Consider the following 18,591-nt stretch of genomic DNA (forward strand, 5'->3'; position numbering starts at 1 on the left):
AATGGGGATGAGCAGCACCGACCTCAGGGCAGTCACCAGGACTGAGTAGTCCACAGCAGCTGCTTGACACACTGCAGTTAGGGTTGCAGTTCAGGTGCTGGGTAGGGTGGGAGAGTGCGCATGTATCTTTAGGGGAGAACAAGGCGTAAAGACTTCAGGGGAATACTAGGGAGCCACTGAAGGCTCTATTGCCCACTCACCATGAAGGATCAGAGACCTTCCCTAGTCTCTTTTCTCACTTCTTCCCCCCATGTTCACCATCACTTCCTCCGCTTTGTTCAGATTTTGAATGCTTATATTCCAATTCTAAGCATTCAGCTTTGTCTGGAAGAGCCTGCTGCCTGGGATTCCGATCTCAAGAGGTCCAAGCTCCTCCCACTTTGCCTTCCCAAGTGAGAGGGCAAAGCAGGAGGCTCTCCCACAGGAGGGGTTCATGTGAGCCCATCTTTTCCTCCTGACCAACCCACCAGTGTGCCTGTCACCTTACTTTTCCTGCCCACAGGCTGAGTCCCCTTGAGTGGGTACTGGACAGGATAGCTTTTCAGCGCTCTGGCCTTCCACGTTCCACACTGGGTTGGCCCAAACAGCCACTGCTAGCAGAATAAAATGCAAACTCTTTAGGCTTCTCCTAAGATCCTTCTTAATACGTTTTCCTCTTCATCCACTTCCCTTGGCACTTAACTGTACCCTTCTGGAACGACTAACACTGGCATGTCGGGACACTCAGACCACTTGGTGGGTCTCCCATAGGTAGGCAGAGATGGTTGTCTGGTAGCGTCTTCCTTTAAGTGCATGATATGACACTCACTATCCAGATTCCCAACAGGACTGCAAGCTTGAGTCCACCTTAAACTTGTACTTAGTGACTTAGACCCTGTCTCAAATAAAACATAAAAAGGGGCTAGGGATGTACCTCAGTGCAAAGGCCCTGGGCTCAATCCCCAGTACTGTGAGGGTGGGGAGATTTACCTCCTTCCTCTGGATTCTTGTTTTTTTTTTTTACAGTAGCAGGAATCGAACTCACGACCTTGCGCTTGCCAGGCAGGCGCTGTGCCGCTGAGCTAAATCCCCAGCCCCAGGATTCTTGTTTTCTACTGGGAAACAAAACCAAGAACACCCAACCTCAAAAAATCATTTGAGATATAATTCACTGTAATGCTCACTCTTTCGTTGACTGAAATTCAGTGGTTTCTGTTACAAACTGTACTATTATTACTACCTAAGCCCAGAGCATTTTCATCAACCCTAACAATGACCCATTCGTAGGCATTCCCCACCCACACTGACAACACTAATGGGGCCTGCTTGGTCCCCAGGACCTGGCTGTGCTAGACTTTTCACACAAACACAATCATGCCGTACGTGGTCTTCTGTGCTCGGCTTTACCTTCTACTCGATGAGTCCTTACAATTCTGAGAAAGAAATCTCCTGACTTGCACGTCTGGCTCGTTTCCTTTCTCTGGCAGCAGTCATGCACTGGAGGGCTGGAGACCTACTTCTCACCATGGGAAGCGTTCAGCAGGGTGAATCACTGCGGTGAGGCAGCCGATGTGGATCTGGCACAGCTATGGCATGATCACCGGGCACAGGATATGATGAACAGAACCAACACTCAGCAAACCTTACTTAAAAGTACTTTTTTCTTTTTTATTTAACTTTAATTTCTGAGGTAAAATACTTTTTTCTTTCAACTTCCATAACAAAATACAGAGCTATCAGATACCCCTGGAAAAAATATGTATATTATACATATACTTCTATAACATTACATCATATATATAATATATATGCAAAATTTTGAAGACTTTATAGAAAGCGGAACATCTAAAAGGCACTGCACAATGGAGTTAAGATTACTTACATTTTATGTACATATACACACTATTTTGCTTAAGCGGATAACTAACAAAGTCATCTTTCACATGTGAATGTCTCACTCGGAAATCCCTGCATCACAATTTTATAAATCAGTGAATGCCTAAATATTTAAAAACAAATTAACTGCTAACTCCCCGCCTCAAGAAACTAAAAATGGAACAATCTTAAAAGACTAAATCAAAGTTTTCTTTCCAACCACATAAAACTATGTTCCATTACTGCTTACAAAACAAAAAACACAAACATAATTATGGAATAAATAAACAAGGGACAAACAGCCAACTGACTCGAACCACTTGGTGAGAAGTGGTGTTTTTAATGCTTCTGAAGGTTTCTTGGCCCATGGGTCACTAGGGTGCAGTCCTTCCCTGAAGTAGTGAGCTGGATTTAATGCAGTACAGTCTGACAACCAGGGTGAAGGAACTTGGTGAACTGTATTTGCTCCTACCCATCCTTTAGGAGAAAAGGTGAGCTCAGCAAGGCTGGATGCCATTAAGAGATCTCTGCTGTTTTTTCTATAGCTAAAAAAGCAAACATTTTTCATGAACAAGTTCTTGATTAATGAAATTTCAATAGGTTTGTATTTGTAAAGTTTTAAACATTTGGCACAGCAAAATTCGGAAAATGTGTGGGAGACAAAGTAGGTCCACTTTTTGCCCCCCTTTTCCACCTGCTGCTGGACAGTGATGAGATGCTCATGGAAGAGAAAGACCTGGTTTTGCACCAGGTGACAGGCACTGCTAGGAGTGGGTTGGGGAAGAAAAACTCTCTTTTGCCCCAGGAAGTATCAAGGATCTCCACATGCTCTGGTCCACTTCCTGAGCAAGCCCAAGTGTGGCTTGTGTGAAGACCCTCCTCCCAACCCTACTCCAGTGCAAATCAACTGACAATTACTGGTGGAATAGCAAAGGAAAGTTACAAACCAAACAATTTCTTAAAGCCAAAAAACATTTTTCATGGAGTTGAACATTTTTCGAGTGTTTTTTCAAGTGTAAAAGCAGTGACTTTTTTGTTCAAACAGAAGCAGCATCTAGGAATTTATTCTGGCACTTGTGTTTTAGGGGGTTACAGGTATGCATCATGAATTTCTCTCCCTCTCTTATTTTAAAGGCCTCGTGTTTCAATTCCTGAGTTCATACCGACACCTGCTGGCCCTACCCTGAAGAGGGCAGTGGGTGGCCAGCTGGTCTCCCTGGTTAGATCAGGCAATGCCAAGCAGAGAGCCCTCCTCCACCTGCCAGGCTTGCTTTCCTATTCAGAGGTAAGTCGGGGCAAAAAAGGAAACTGACAGAACCACAGGCCACCAAAGGCAGCCTACCTGGGGAGCCCTTTGCAGCCTGACCCAAGCCTGAGTCTTTAGGGACCACTGTCTTAGTCCCTTTCCTGGGGAATGATGAGTCACTCATGGAATTTGGATCAAACAAAGGGGAGGACACCTGCCAAGACACAGCATGATGGACTCAAGTCATCCCAGGCCATCCAGGGTGTCTCTCACTTGTTCTTACCCTCCTGAGCCCTTCTCTCATGCATGCACTTCAGTTAAAACTAAAATTAAAGGATAACCCTATACATTCCTTAGAGTTCTCTTAAGCCAAGGTGGAGCCAGGAATTTGTCCAGGCCCTAGACACCACTCTTATGCCTCCCCTTGCCCTCAACAGATGTGCAGTTACTTCTCTCCCTGCCGCACTGCTGCCAGGCAGATCTGAGCCACAGCTAGGTGTCTCCACATGCTAGGCCCCTGGAGGTGCACACACACACACACAGTGTGGTGGCTGCTGCTTCTTTCTGCCCCTAGTCCTAGTCTTTTGCTTCACTTAAGATCAATACTTTCCTACTTCTTTGAAGTTGCTGGAAGGGATTCCCATGAACAAACAATTCCTCAATGTTGCAAACCAGAGTCTTGTGCAAGATAGTGAACTACTCAGGAGACTGGAACAATCTGGGCAAATGGGGATGACAAAAATGGCACCCCCACAACAGGATACCACCCCCTTCCCTCACACAGGCCTCTTGGCATTTGGCACCTTCCATATCTTCTTCCCACCTCTTCCTTCAGGGCCCACAAACATCCACTTGTCCCCCAGTATCTTCTGTATTTCTCCATTTCACTTGCCTGTAGCTCCCACAATCTTGTCCTTTTGCTACCTATCCCAGTAACATCAAGAGGGAAAGACTAAACATCAGCTGGAGTTTAACCATGTCTCTGCATTCCAGGATTATCTGAAAAGTTGTCCATGCCCTGTACAGGTTTACGCTGACAGACCCGTATCATCTTGAAGTATGTTCATAGTTAAGGCTCGACTTAGGAAAACGATAAGAGAACCAGACACAATGGACAGACATCTTCAACAACACTGTCACGCCTCTCGCTGAACCTGCTCAGTCACACTCTGGTTTGGCTCCCCAAACCCATAATGGAAAAGGAAAAATGAGGATCGCTTTTTTCATTTGTTTTTAAAGGCATTGGGTTACTTCCTCCTGCCCTCTTTTTTCTTCCCTGAACAAGAGTTTATAACTCCTCATGGCTTCTTAGTAGGTGAAGTAGGTGAAAAGTCCAAGGGACTCGCAGCAGGCTTTCCGCCTCAGCTCTGCATCCCAGGGTGCAGCTCCTGTGTCCTCCTACCTAACTCTACTTGGCAGGATGCTCTTGTATCCTGACACTTTTTTTTTTAAGGAAAAGAAAAACACCAAACAACAGCAAAAGAAAGAAGAAAGTAAGAAAAGAAAAAAGACCATCTGAATAGCCCCCTGCTCCAGCAGGACTGAGACAATCTTATTCTTCCCCTGAAATAATTATAGAGAAACATTTCAGGCAAAATAGTATTAACGACCCCTCACTGCCAACCTCCTAACCATGACCTTTTCCCTTTTATGTGTCTCTCTCAGAGCAAAATAAACTCATTAATGGCTTTTTATATATAAATACAAAAGAAAAGTCTAGAACGTGAACTACCACAGGAGCAAAGTACCTGGGCCCTCTAGGAGTTTCCTTGTCAGGAAGTGTAAGCCTCAAACAGGAAACAGGTTCCTTCCCCCTTCAGTTCAATACCCTCCCTGTGTCCTATTCACCAGGAAAAGTGTTCACACCCCACCTAATTTACAACAGAAGAAACCCATCCCATCCCCAACGTAAAGTACAAGTCTATGCCCCAGAATGCTCAAACCAGTCTAATTCCCTCCCCCCTCCCCCCAGATCTGCTACATAAATACAGGTATGTATTTCATGAGAATAAAGACAGCTCCCAACACACTTGCAGTTCTATGCATCAGCGGCTGCTGCTGCCAGGCCCTGGGGTCCTGATCCATTCCAGAGGAACTTGCCATTCTTACTTGGCGGCTCCCGGGCTTCAGGGTCATCGTTCCAGCGCCGTTTCAACCGAAGCTTGGGGGGCATCAGAGCGTCTTCTTTCTTCTCAGGAGCGCTGGGCTCTTTGCCAGACCTGTCCTCACTGTCTTCAGTCACCTCTAGGGGTTCTTCGCTTGGGGTGCTAATGGGTACAGAGGGCCAGGCGGGCGGGGCGGTGGGGCAGGCAAAGATGGGGCCTTTCCCCTCTTCTGTGGTCCTGCTCAGCACTGCACCCTCTTCTTGACAGTGCTCCTCCCTCTCTCGGGCTGACTGCCTGAGGCTCTCGGGATCCTTCTCAGAGGTGGCAGAGGTGGGCTCTACCTTAACTCGTGGCAGTACAGGTGCTATGGTGGGTGCAGAGACAGGTGCAGGCTCCTCGTTGTTCTCTACCCTTTCCCGGTTCTTGCGCCCAATGGGTGGAGGCTGCAGCTTGATAGAAAACTGAGTTGACTCCTCAGGATGCATTTGGCATTGTAACGGTGGAACCATGAGCCCTGGGTAACGGGGGAAAGTCCGAGGACTCAGATGGTAGTTGAACACCGAACAGGCTTGAGAATGAAGGTAGTGTTTCATTTCCTCTGGGTTGAAGGAGAAGCAACTGCTGCTGGTGAAAGGGCTCAGTCCTGGTGAAGGGCTATAGGAGAAGATTGTAGGAGTCAGGGAAAGGGCTGGCGAAATGGGGACGTTAAGGACACCTCCTCGGCCAGGGATTGGAGAAACAGCAAAGGGACTGTGTGGGTCAGGGTACATCCCTGGCCTTGTGAAAAGAGGAAGCATTATGTCAGCCTTGCGTTTCTGGTGGCCAATCCCTCCTCCGATTGCATTCCGAGAGGACATAAGATCAACACCCCGGCGCCAGTCAGCAGTGGGGCCATCCTCCAGCTCTGAAAGCTCCACCTTCCTATCAGTGCCATTGCTGGACTCCTGGCGAGCCGCAGTCAGGGAGCTGGCTGAGAACCGCCCTGGCTGCACATCACTGGTTGGAGAGTGGGTGTCCAGAGGTGGGAAGTGGAAGCGGGAGGACGCGGTTGGCACTGGCGGCGCACTCTGAGGAACCACACCTGTGATGGTGGAGAAGACAAGAGCTGTGTTGGAGGTCTGGTTGCTCACTATCATCTGTTACTGACACCATGCTGAGTGGCAACAAGCAGCAACGGGACCGAATCCCACAGTTCCCCATTTTCCTAGTGACTCACGCTCAGCTTCTCTACTCAGCTGAGTGGCTATCTTACATGCACGTCTCCAGCATGTTCCTCACTGCCTATAATACCAGTGCACTGAAACATGCATTTTACAAGGCAAGAACCTCCTATGGTTCACCACTATGTTCTCAGCAGTTCATGACTTGTCAGGGGCTCAATAAATATTTGGCAAATGAATACATGGATATAAGAGCCTTCTCTCCTCTCAACTCTAAATAAAGTGCATATATCACTTGTCTCAATTTCAGCTTTGCAAATAGTCTTTATTTTCATAATTTCAGCCATATGTAGAAAACAAATCTGGAAATAGCATGCATTCAACATCGAAAGACCCTGTATCTCACATATTTGGACATGAGTTAGGTGAGTAATAATAAGGACCACATTTGTTAAGGTTAGTTCTTACGGTGTCTTTTATCATTTTTGATATATTACAGAGATTCAAATATTTTTCAAACTCTCCAAATCTATACCCCCCTATAAATTCTCTGTAATGATTTCCATCCCCATCCTGCTTTTAAGCACTATGGAGGCTAGAAGAAAATCCGAGGACCTCTGACTCCGTCCCAAGTGCAAATGCTAAAACTTGAAGCTCTACACAGAAATTTAACTTTGTTTTAAACACACTGTTTTGAGATGCTCACAAGCTCTCAGCTTCCTCCAACGGTCCTAAGTAAGGTCCGAGAGTGGTTTGCAATCTGAGGTCTCAGGACATGTGGGAGGAGTCATTGGGGTCTACAGCGACGCTATCAGAGGGTTTTTTTTTTCTTTTTTTAAAACACTCTAATGCACAGATAAGCAGGAAAAAACAGGTAAAAAGAAATAGGAAAAAATGAAGCCAGTGAAAGTATGGTGTCCAAGACAGTAAAGAAAAACAACACAAGCTACAGTGTGGTTAGAAATTACTCCTAGGTACCTACCACCTTCTGCTCTTGGTATTATGGTCATTCTCAGATAAGACTCTGGAGTTGGCTGTGATATGCAAGACATGGCTATCTGGGTACATGGGACTGACACTGCCAGAGAGACATTTCCCAAACTGGTCTTCTATAGAAAACTCCTCAGCAGGACATTAAAGCCCTATGACTTTACCTCAACAGAGAAAAATAGATGGATGGCCCTGCATATGATATGAGCAGAGGTAAGAGGCCCTGGCCAAAAGACTTTTCTCAATGTATTACAGTGACTAAAATTCTATTGTGTTAATTCTTTTGACTCCTTGATTTTTTTATTTTAAGACTACATCCAGTTAAAAACCTCTTTTATGCATGGTGAAGGACAAAACAATTTGTAAGTTTAATTGGAAGGAAAGCAAAAGTCTAGTCTCCTAAGCAATTTAGGAAACTGCTTAAATCAAATTAATAATTCTTTTTTTAAAGCAGTAGGTATCTGAGTCTTGACATATACAAGTGCACTGTGAACCGGTGAGGAAGGATGATATCCATCATTTCCAAATGCCTCTACACGGAGCAAAGGAAGGTGAGGCGAGGGCACTGTAGGGAAGGCAGCACTCTGCCCCTTCCCTCCGATTAACTGGAGTTGTCCCACTTTTAGATGTTATATTGAGATATCAAGTCTAAGATTCTGCTTCAAAAAAAGTTTGCTCCTCTCCCCCAAGATTTGAATACTTTTGCTCTGAAAGGAGACCTTGAAACCACCATGAGCTCCCAGTGGTAAGGTGGGAAAGTCTGGGTGTGAATCTCAGAGCTGGTACCTCCTATTTGTAGCTACTGCAAGTTAGAAACTGGAGTTTTCAATCACCTACTGGCAAAAATTGAAATGACAAGAGTTTCTGCCTAGGTTCAGCCCTGGGCCTTTCATGTGTACCTCTGCACAAATTACCTCGTTATGCCTCAGTTTCCTTATCTGTAAAAGAGGTAGTAACAATCCTAATGCTGGAAGGAATAGAAGTTTATATTGTAAAAGCCCTTATAGTGTCATGACATAGCAAACTGAATGCAATCGTTAAACTACATTTTGATTAGATAATAATTTAATTCAAAAATCGAAACTTACAAAGGCAGGTATCACTACAGATCATATACTAGATAATACTATTAGAACAATGTTAAAGTTCCTGGGTATGGTAAGGTTACTGTGGTTATGGAAAAGAATGTCCTTGTTCCTGGGAGATACAAGCTGAGGTACATAGGAGTGTAGTGCCATGAAGTCTGCAATTTAATCTCAAAGATTTAAAAAGTATATATAAATAGAAAGAGATAAAGCAATGTGGCAACAATGTTAACTATTAGTGACTACACACACCCACACAGAGGATATGTGGGTGTTCACTTTTCTTAATCTGCAGGTTTCTGTAGGTTTTAAGTCTTCCAAAATAAAAAATGGGGGCAGAGGTAGGTGGGAGGAGGGAGGCACAGACCAAGAGGTCTCAAATCAATCCCTGAATGAATCTTCCTGGCATCTACCCACTGTGAGAGAACCATTTTATACCCTCTGCATCTTTCCAATGTTTCATACACAAATGTAAGTATTAAAATATAGTTATTAATGTATTTTATAGAATGTTTTCAATGATAACTACTCTATATAGAAGTATTTTCAACACTATCCAATGTTAAGTGATTTTATCTTAAATTGTTAACAGTAAGTGTGACTACAGGGAAGGGAAAAGAGAATATTCACCCTTTTACTGTACTATTTAGCTATGCTACAATTTCTGTATTATTTAGACATGTTACCATCATATATGTATTTCCTTTCTTTTAAAAAAAATAGACTAAAACAGTTCCACCATATCAATGAACCCTGGAGATAGGATCTAAATCCACACAGATCTACTTCTTTGAGCATTTACCTCACTTTATATTGTATTAAACTTAGCATAGTATATCTTATCTCTCCTCTAACCTCTAAGTACCTTGAGGTGAAGAACTCTCCCATCTTTTTTGTCTGTAGGGCTTAACACATTATCTGCTGAGCAAATTAATGAATACCAATGGAGAGGGTAGAATATATGATTTATTAAGTAAGAGCTGGATTTCAATAATTCCAACTCTCAAGAGATGTTTCCTAAGAAAGTGTTCAATAGGTAACTATTCAACCCAGCCTGATCAATCTTTGTAGTCCTCATCCTTAATTTTATCATTTATAAAGTAATTATCAAGATGTACATCCTACTGGCCGACTACGGTCCAATGAGGTATCTTGCCAAGCCACTAAGCAAAAGTATATACCACTAATTAGGTAGATATTCAATAATGGTCATCATAAACTTAACCTTAAACAACGCTTGGCCTACAAAGTAAAAGCTATCTATAAACAAGTGAGTCTATAAACTCAGTTCTTTGGAGCCATAAGCACTTAGTATGTAAGCAAATAGTACGCCTAAAAGAAATGCACACTGTTTTGCTTTCCCTGTGACTTTTCAATTAAGATCTGGAGTTTCATGTAGAACATGTGGTGCCAGACCACTAGGGTCAGATTTAAGAGAGAATCTTGACAGAGCAACAGTCTACACTCCCTTACCTTGGAACACTACCTTACTCCACTCCTCAGACACTCCATTTCAGGTTGTCCAAGTGGCTGTTGTTTTTTTTTTTTTTTAACTTGAAAAATATGGGTCAAAGAGGAACAGGACCAGTGAAGCATATTTGGATGTGGAGTAGCAAGATATGAACACCAATACATTTTTCGAAGTTGCTACAGTGTCCACCTAAATTCCCAATTTATAGGGATACAGGGAAGGGGCAAGAGTGGGAAACAAAATTCCAGTGGCTAGAACAGGTCTGATTTCCTAATGCCGCTCCCTGGGGCACAAGGAAAGAAAACAGGTTGTAATTAGAGAGAGGCATTCCAATAAGACTTTTTTTTTTTCAAATGCATGCCCCAGGGACAGGAGGGAGTGGCTAGAGGAGATGGAACTATAATGATAGCAGAGTCAACCTAAAACTGCCCTAACTTGTTGTGTGTAGTAATTACATATCTGCAATGGATCTTGGCATTGTACTCTTAGCCACATCCCCCACTCTAATTTTTCCTTCTTCAAACTTTTCTCTGAAAAGTTGTATTACTACAGGATTATGGTAAGTTTTCTTTATTTTAACACATGAGGTCACAATGGCAGCAATGATGAACTGGTCTGAAAATAAATACAATCTATTTTCTTCAGCAGGGAATAATTTGCATCTTTAAAAAAGAGAAAAAAAAAAACAAACAACCACCCACACAATAACAAAGCCTCTTAAGTGATTGCCTTGTACATCCAGAGAGAGGCAGAGCTAAAGTCTCTGTGAAGCGCTGTGATGGAAAGCTGTAACTCAGAGTCCAGAGGGGAAGCCCTGGTGCAACTCAAAAGGAGCCAAGGCTAAGTAACCCTGGTCTTGTTTTCTGAGGAGTTGCTGGTACAGATCAAAGGCATTGCTTTTCACTGCAAGCATGTGAACCATCTCCCCTTCTGTGATCAAGGATGCTGTGGTTTTCACGATATTCACTCGATAAGGGAGAGTTTGGTAGTTTCACAGAAAATCGGAAGTTTTTGTAGAAACAGGTTCTTGTCTAGAAGAGCTACTGGGGCAGGGTGTTCAAACTGAGTGCTGAAGAATTTACAAATCAACACAATACTATGGAACATCATTCCCAAAGAGAACAGTTTAATAGGAGATCGTAAATAATATGAAGAAAAGGGAATCAGGTAAATAAACCAAACAGATCTATCTTGGTATTGCACAGCCTATTATTCTCTTTATGAGATGAACAGTAAGACTTGAGGAACAATACCGAGGCAATTCAAGGGATCACATTACTTTCATGTTTCCAAATCCTCTTAACCAGCCCATGTTTTACTTTTTTTTAGTGATACTGCAGACTGAACTCAGGGCCTTCAGACTGAGCTACAACCCCAACTCTTTTTTCTTTTGTGACAGGGTCTCCTTAAGTTGCACAAGCCAGGTTTGGATTTGCGATCCTCCTGGTTCAGCCTCCCAAATCCAGTTGAGATTTGGTTTTTTAAACTTCATCCCCTCTCCTCCCCAGCTTCCCCTCTCCTTTTTTGTGTGCTAGGGATTGAACCCAGGGTCTTAATCATGCTAGGCAACCATTTTCCCACTGAGCTATATCAGACCATTACAATTATTTTTAAACTCAAACTTCACTCTCAACCGAAGGAATTTGAAACTTACCACCTGATCGAATGTTGATGAATGGGTAGTTGGGCATCACCAGCTTGTTAAAGTTAAATTTATAAGTAAACCTTTTCCCTTTTGTTTTATGAAGGATCCTCTTGTTATAATAGTATCTGTAAAAACAGGAACACATGTCAATTTATCTTCTAGCCACTGAGCTTTTGGAATACTTAGGTAATCAGTAAGAGCGACAATTCTTGCTTGAAGTATTACTTGCAAACATCACCACCATTTTTTTGCAGTCTGGCTCCCAGGTTAGGGCTGAGAGCTTACTTCCTTCATTCAATTTTCAACTAGGCTCAAGTCTTTGGCTAGAGTTCTACCAAGATAGCTTCCCTTTAAGATCCTAAACACCTACTCTAGTTCTAACCACTTTTTTTTTCCTCTCTACAATTTCAATTCTATAGTCCACTTCCTTCCTGTTCCACTCTATGCCATTAACTGCCTCGTTTCTTTCAGTTTTGCCCAGGTAGAGGCAGACAAGTCTCAGGGGAGAACTGATGTGCAAGGCAGAAACAAAGGAATGCAGAACTGTTTTCTAGTGGCCCGAGAGACAACAGAATACCCTGATCTGGAAAACAGTAGCCAGATTGGCCTGCTTCAACTTCAGAGACTCAAAGGGTTATAGGAAGCTCCAGAAAAGCACTGCACAGACCTTACATGCAGGGTCACTAAGAATGAAGAAGGGGAGGGAAATCTGATGAATCTAGAACCTTTAGCCTGGCTTCTGCTAGGAGACAGGTCATGAAGTGTCTACTAGCCCGTGTGAACTAAAAGGTTATGAAATTTAAAGACGAAGGGAAAAGGGAACCTGAGGAAACTCATGGTGATCAATCTTTAGACATGTTGAAGCAACCCGTGGACTGACAACCAAGCTCCCAGATATGGTTCTGGAGTAGCTCCTGAGCGTCGTTCAGAAAGCCCTCCTCCTGTGCTTGCTTCATCCTTTTCTAGCTTCTCCCAGGGGAACCCAAGTAAGAGAAATTCCAGTAAACACCCAATAAGAAAGTCTACATGAATCTTCCGGATTGTAAATGAGCTCCAAGACCTGTTTCACCACACACTCTTGCCTGCTGCAGAGCACAGTCAGCTGTCTGTGGCTCAGTACCAGCCACACTGGAATTCCCTCCTACATGTAACCAAAGATATGCTTTTTCTTCTGTGCCTGTGCTACTAGAATCCAACAGCTTTTCAACTCCCACTTTATATCTACCTGTTATTCACTCAGATAGTATAGTCTCTTATCATCTAATACTTTTTAATCTGACATTCACCAAACTGTGTAGTTTCCTTCTAATCTGTTAACACCACAGGTTGAGGATTCCTTTCCCTCACCTGAGGGCCCGGCTAAGCTTGTCATAATTCATCTGTGGTTTGCATTTCCTGCGGCCCCAGAGGCGGGCCACCTCATCTGGATCCTTGATGACAAACTCCCCGTACTCTCCCTGCTGCCAGGCGATGACATGGCGGAACTCTTCCTTCTGCAGCAGCTCCAGGATGAAATGCCACAGCTGGATCTGCCGGGAGCCTGGGGAGGACTCTGTTTTGTAGGCCCAGTCAGGAAACTGATACCCTTTAATGTGAAAAGGGCAAGATCAAAGTAATCAGGAGCAAGGTGAATACATACCAGCCCTCAACTTCACATTCCATTGCTTAGAAACTCTTAAGAGTGCTTTGCAAACATGCCACAAATGCCCTCTTAATCAGCTGGGGCTAACCACAACAGGAGAGAAAAGGACAGGAGTTAAAACTATCCTTGTGGCAATCTGATAGAGCTGGACAGCAGTGCCCAGGTACCCTAATTGCTTACCCTTTCATACCTCACTAAATTTCATTCCTCTACCTGCAACCCCACAGTGGTTCTGAGTGTTGAACCCAGAGCCTCTCACACACTAGGAAAGTGTTGCACCACCAAGCCATGTTCCCAACTCTCACACCTGTTTTTTATGAGAGTATGAAAATTCCAAAGGGAACAAACCGGTTAAGTTAAACTAGTGTTTCAGGAAAATACAGCTGAAAACTTCTTACTCTCAAGGTTGGAATTATGTCTCTAACAGGTAGAGTTTCTAAAATGTGGGATAAAAGTGTGCTGACCAGACAGTTAAAATACACATCCATAGGAAACAAGCTTACAACTGTCTCAGCAAGATTTGCTCAATCAAGAGGCTGTCAGTTATAACCCAGCATTTGTGAACAAAGCTGCAGTGGACAGAACAGGAACCATACAGGGACATTCCAGGCATATCAGAGATGATTAACTTCTGCTCACCTCCACCTCCTTCTGGCTTTTCCACGATGCTACAGCCTGCTTTCATTTTTGCCCTCCTGCTGAGAGATACAAGCCACACAATTACTTTAAGATACTACTTATTTTTTATACTCCCAAGGTTTTTCTGACATAACCTTTCCCCAACTTTACTTCCATATACATTCCTCTGTCTCTCAAACATGTCACCTCCAAACTGCTAATTCCCAAGTCATCAGACGATGGTCCTCAGGTCATCAGCTTCAAAAGCCATAATTATCTCTCACCTGACTTCAAACCATAAAGTGTAAAGACTGTTCTTAATATTTGCTTTCTTCCTCCTGACCAACCCTTAAATGTAAAAAAAGGAAGGGTACAGTGAAACAAGTCTAAAAAGACAGCCAAAACAAGTCAAACAGTTTGTCTTTTCTTGCTGGACAAGCCTAGATGCCAAGATACATAAGCCTGAGTCCACCCAGATGTACCAGTTTAAAAAAGACAGAAAAAAAAAAAAAACCCCAAATCCATCTGATTTCCACTCAATAGACATGTGATTTTGTTTTACTGAATTATGTGAGATGGGAGAAGAAAAACTCCTTCTAGTCTGAAAATGCTACCCCCAACACTGTGGGATACAAGTAAACATACCTTATGTACAGTTATTCTATGTAAGACACAGACAAAAATGTTTTCAGAAAAACTTTTACATGTTATCCCTGTAATGGGGTGAGGGGGTTAGGTATGAATTTCTGGGGCCCTTCTGGCCTACCAGTCGAGGGAGTCTTGCTATGATTAAAATCATCCATTCATATTTATGGTTCCTCAATAAATTTCCTGTTCCCAGAAGCAAGCAGCTTTGTGTCAGTTCTTCAGCAAAGGTGTATGTGCGCGTGTGAGTGTAACTGCCGGAGCGTGAGGACAGATCTACTCTTATTGCTCTCCAGAGTAGAGGACTGGCCCTCAGCACCCACATTAGCAGGAGGCTGGAGGGAATGTAGGTACCTCGGTGGCCCCAGGGTAGGGAGGGGGAAAATTCTTAAATCTTGGAAATTTCATCTAACCTAGAATTCCTCCAGAACCTTTGAATTTTCTTTCTCACTGTGCACATTCAGGAGACCAGTAAGTTTCAGTCTAGAAAACTACCAGACGCTGAGAAGATAAGTTACTCCAAGGAAGACGAAAACAAACATACACAGATGCAGTCTGTTTCCGTCTGTCTCTCTCTCAAACACACACACACACACACACACACACACACACACACACACACACACACACGACATACAAGGCACCAGGACGAACGCAGGAGCTTCCTGTCATTTCCGTGACAATAAGAGAGGAAAATCACCCATTTCCTCACAGCTCCAGGTAGCTGCCCAGGACTCGAACTCCTAGCTTGCTGTGCCAGGTTTCGGGGCCTTTCCCCCGCCACACGAATACCCTTCAGCCCGCTGCAGCGACGATCTGACCTAGAAGCCCTCTCTGGACACTCTAGGTCCCCACAGCGCTCCTGTTCCCGAAGCCTAGGAGCGCTCGCGCGTTTCCACAATTCACGCCGAGGACGCGCTGTCCAAACAGGGTCCCCCGACTCTCTCTGCACGCCTCGCCCCTGCCCTTCCTCGGGTCGCGACCCTTCCCCGAGAGCGGGGCGTGCACAGTCGGGCGCGGTGGACCCTGCTGCAGTCCCGGAGCTTCGCCGCCCTCGCCTCCCGCCAGGCCTGCCGCAGGCTCCGCCGGGCCACCGCAAGACGCCGCCCGGGTCCCTGCCCCGTAGACGCGGCCCCCGCCCTCCGCAGCGGAGGAGGCCCAGGCCGCGGGCGGCGCGAGCTCTGGACGCCGTCCACATCGGGGGTCCTGGCGGCGTCCCCGAGGCCCGGCGGCCGGGCGAGGCGGGCACTCACCGCTGCCCGGCTCGGTCCGCGTTCGGTCGGGTCTCCTCCGCGGCGTCTCCGGCTCCTCCTCATCCACCCCAGCAGGAAGTGACCTCCGCTGCAGCTGTCGTCACTTCCATCCTCCAGCGAGGGTGGGGAGGAGGCGGCGCCCCCAGCGGGATCCCAGCCTCACCGCGGCTGTCTTTCCTTTCTCTTCTCCGCAGACACCGACTTCCGCCCGCACTCCGCCCTGCGCCTCCGCCCGCCGCGCGCCCGCGCCCCGCACCCCACGCTGGCGCTGGCGGCGCATGCGTCACGCTGCCGGGCACGTCACGCACGCTCGCGGGCTCACCCTGCACGGAGGAGGGACCGGGCTGCCGGAGCGCGCCGGGTGGTGTGAGGCGGTGTGGGCCTGCGGGGTGTTTCGGCGTGATGGGGCATTCCCCTCGGGCTGCGCCCTCGCAGGCCCGCGGGAAGGGCTCGGCCCCTGGGGGAGCGGGCCGAGGCTCTCGGGGAAGGGCTCTGCGGCCTGCCTTGAGGAGGCCCTCGCGGCGGGAAGGAAGACCCGCAGCCTGGGACGCGGCGCTCTGCCCCCGGGACAGGGCCTTTCACACACAGAGCAAAGGCGCCCGAGGCGTCTCTGCTGCACGTGGCTTCGGCAGGCCCTCCCCGCGCAAACCCGGCATCCAGGGAGGCATTGCCTCGCTGCTCCCCGGGAGCACTCTGCATTTAAGTCTTCATTTGTCCCGATTCAAGTGTCTAGCACTTCTTTCCAAGTCATTCAAACACATCTCCCAGTTCCTTTATCTTTTGCTCTTTCTTGAGTACTTAAAATATCTTGACTAAAACTTATTTTTTCTACCTTTAAGGCTTAGTAATAAAAAATCTCCAGCTGTTCAATTTTATCTTAAAATCTTACCCCTACCCCTGTAAATCCATCCAAGTGGTGTCCAGGTACACTTTTCAATCCAGAAGGTGAGGCTCAGGAAAGGTTAAATTGGAGTAAAAAGAGCTTGGAGCAAGTGGAGAGGAGAGGTGCGAATGAAGGGAAATTGACTATTAGTTGTGATCAAAACTTTGACCAGTGTCCTAATAGTACCTTTCTCTTTTTTTGGTCGTTTTGATGCAGTTCAGGCTGGCCTTTGCTTACTTTGTAGCCCAGGCTGGGCTCAAACTTGCAATGATCCTCCTGTCTCAGCCTACCAAGTGCTGTGATTACAGGCATGCACCACCACGCCCGGCTCCTAATAGTACCTTTCCATCCTGTGTGCCGAATAGAAAACAAATACCATCATTACTTGTTAGAAAAGTTGGCTTCCAGTCTTGGACGTGCTGCTAGCCGTTCTGTAGGTGCTGATACAGTGACTAGTAAGTTGGTCTATTCTGTGTGTTTAAAATAGAAGGGAGAATAGCATTGGTGATAGAAGGACTTTTCTAGTTGGAAAATCTTACTATGGAGGAGAATAAACTAACTTTGAACTACCATAGAGAGGATTACTGATATATGCATAGTCCATGAGCCCTTTAAGTGTGGAAACCATCTACATATCTTGTATCTTCGTACCTAAAAAAATGTCTTAAATACAAATATCAGATGTTTGGTTGAATGGACCCCAAAATTGGGCTTTAGATAAATAATGAAGGTTATATTTAGGTCCTCATTCTTCAATTACTGGCTTTGTTATCTTGGTTACTTCTGTGTCAGTTCCTCCTCTGTCTAAACAAAACAGCTGCGGAATCGACTTACATGGACACCTGTAGGTATCTGTAGGTAGCTCACTGTATCATAGATGCTGTAGGTATTTCATATTAAATGTGTTGACAACATGTAGAAGTTTAGAACCAAAAACAATGGCACATTTTAGATGTGGCAGATGAGTAAATATTGGCAAAAATAAGCGTGAGAATCATAGAATCCTCAAATCCTCATGTCACCCATACAAATCTTAGTAACTGTATCGACTCAGGAACCAGGATGCACAGGAATGGAATGAAGAGCTCCCTGGGAAAGTCTGAAATTGCTAATCTTTTGGCTTGTGGCCTAAATGGTCATGGTTGGAGCCAGCGCTGTGCGCTCCAAGGACCCTGTAGTCCTCAGAGGGCGGGGAACCAGAGTATAAGGACTCTTTCTGCATGTTTTCACTCAGCCTGGTTTCCTCATGGTTCTCTGCTGCTACTGCTCTAATTAGGGCCACAGAGGATGACTTGAGAGTAAACACAGTTAACAGAGATAAACAGGTCTCGCTACTTAGCTGGTGTCTGATTGATATATTGGGAAATGTTTATATCCCAGCAGAAGTCAATGGAGTTGTTATGCTAAGAATCTATCTAATCACTGGCCTGAAACTCAACAGGTAAATTTGAGTTTGGTAAACTGGAACCTTCCTTTTTTCTGGGTAAATGAGCTGTGGGCCAGAAACCTCTCTCATGATGGCAGAACCAGGGAAGCTCAGCATGACTAGGGACTTCTTGCTCAGCTTTTCCTAAAATCCCTGTCCACTTTCTCTGTCACCATGGGCCACTGTCTTCTCCATGTGCTGGAAACAGGCTGTCACAGCTGGGAGATCCTTTGTGCTTTTGAAATTCAGGAAGCATGTGCCTTCTGAAAGCATGGGGGTGGAAACACTTAGACACAGCCTAGGGGTCAAGACAGGTTATAACCACCCTTAAATTTCCACTTGCTCAAAGCCCTCTTTGTCCGTTGACACTACCCTCTTGTCCCTTCCCACCCATCTTTATAGTTGTTCCCAGTGTCTGAGCAGTGATGGTGAACCTATGGCATGCGTGCCACAGCAGCTAGCTGTTCATATCACTGAAAGTTCTAAAGGTTTGCCATCTCTGGTCTAGGGTAGGTTTCTTTTCCAGATTGCACAGTCTCAAGTCTGCTCTCACCTCAGTACAGCTACC

The 18,591-nt window shown here is 45.3% G+C and overlaps 1 protein-coding gene across 2 annotated transcripts; it reads right to left on the minus strand.

Moving 5' to 3' along the window:
- Window positions 1-1,626: 1,626 nt before the first annotated feature.
- Window positions 1,627-15,939, minus strand: LOC102018771 (ETS translocation variant 3). 2 transcript variants are annotated; one of them, XM_005411739.2, is made up of 5 exons: window positions 15,715-15,939; window positions 13,838-13,893; window positions 12,904-13,141; window positions 11,566-11,681; window positions 1,627-6,286 (listed from the first exon to the last, which is right to left on the minus strand). In XM_005411739.2, the coding sequence occupies exons 2-5, from the start codon at window positions 13,881-13,883 to the stop codon at window positions 5,139-5,141; spliced, it is 1,548 nt and encodes a 515-aa protein (XP_005411796.1). In that variant the 5' UTR covers window positions 13,884-13,893; window positions 15,715-15,939; the 3' UTR covers window positions 1,627-5,138. The 2 variants fall into 2 exon arrangements, with proteins under 2 accessions (XP_005411796.1, XP_005411798.1); XM_005411741.2 differs by having other exon boundaries at window positions 13,838-13,896.
- Window positions 15,940-18,591: the final 2,652 nt, after the last annotated feature.

This window comes from Chinchilla lanigera, unplaced genomic scaffold, assembly GCF_000276665.1.
Source record: "Chinchilla lanigera isolate Chin_1 unplaced genomic scaffold, ChiLan1.0 scaffold00144, whole genome shotgun sequence".
NCBI lineage: Eukaryota > Metazoa > Chordata > Mammalia > Rodentia > Chinchillidae > Chinchilla > Chinchilla lanigera.

Coding starts and splice junctions, on each gene's coding strand:
- LOC102018771 (XM_005411739.2), bottom strand. CDS start 13,883: ATGAAAGCAGGCTGTAGCATCGTGGAAAAGCCAGAAGGAGGTGGAG. Junction 13,142..13,837: donor AAAGCCAGAAGGAGGTGGAG/GTGAGCAGAAGT, acceptor TTCACATTAAAG/GGTATCAGTTTCCTGACTGG. Junction 6,287..11,565: donor CATCAACATTCGATCAGGTG/GTAAGTTTCAAA, acceptor CCACCATCACAG/GTGTGGTTCCTCAGAGTGCG.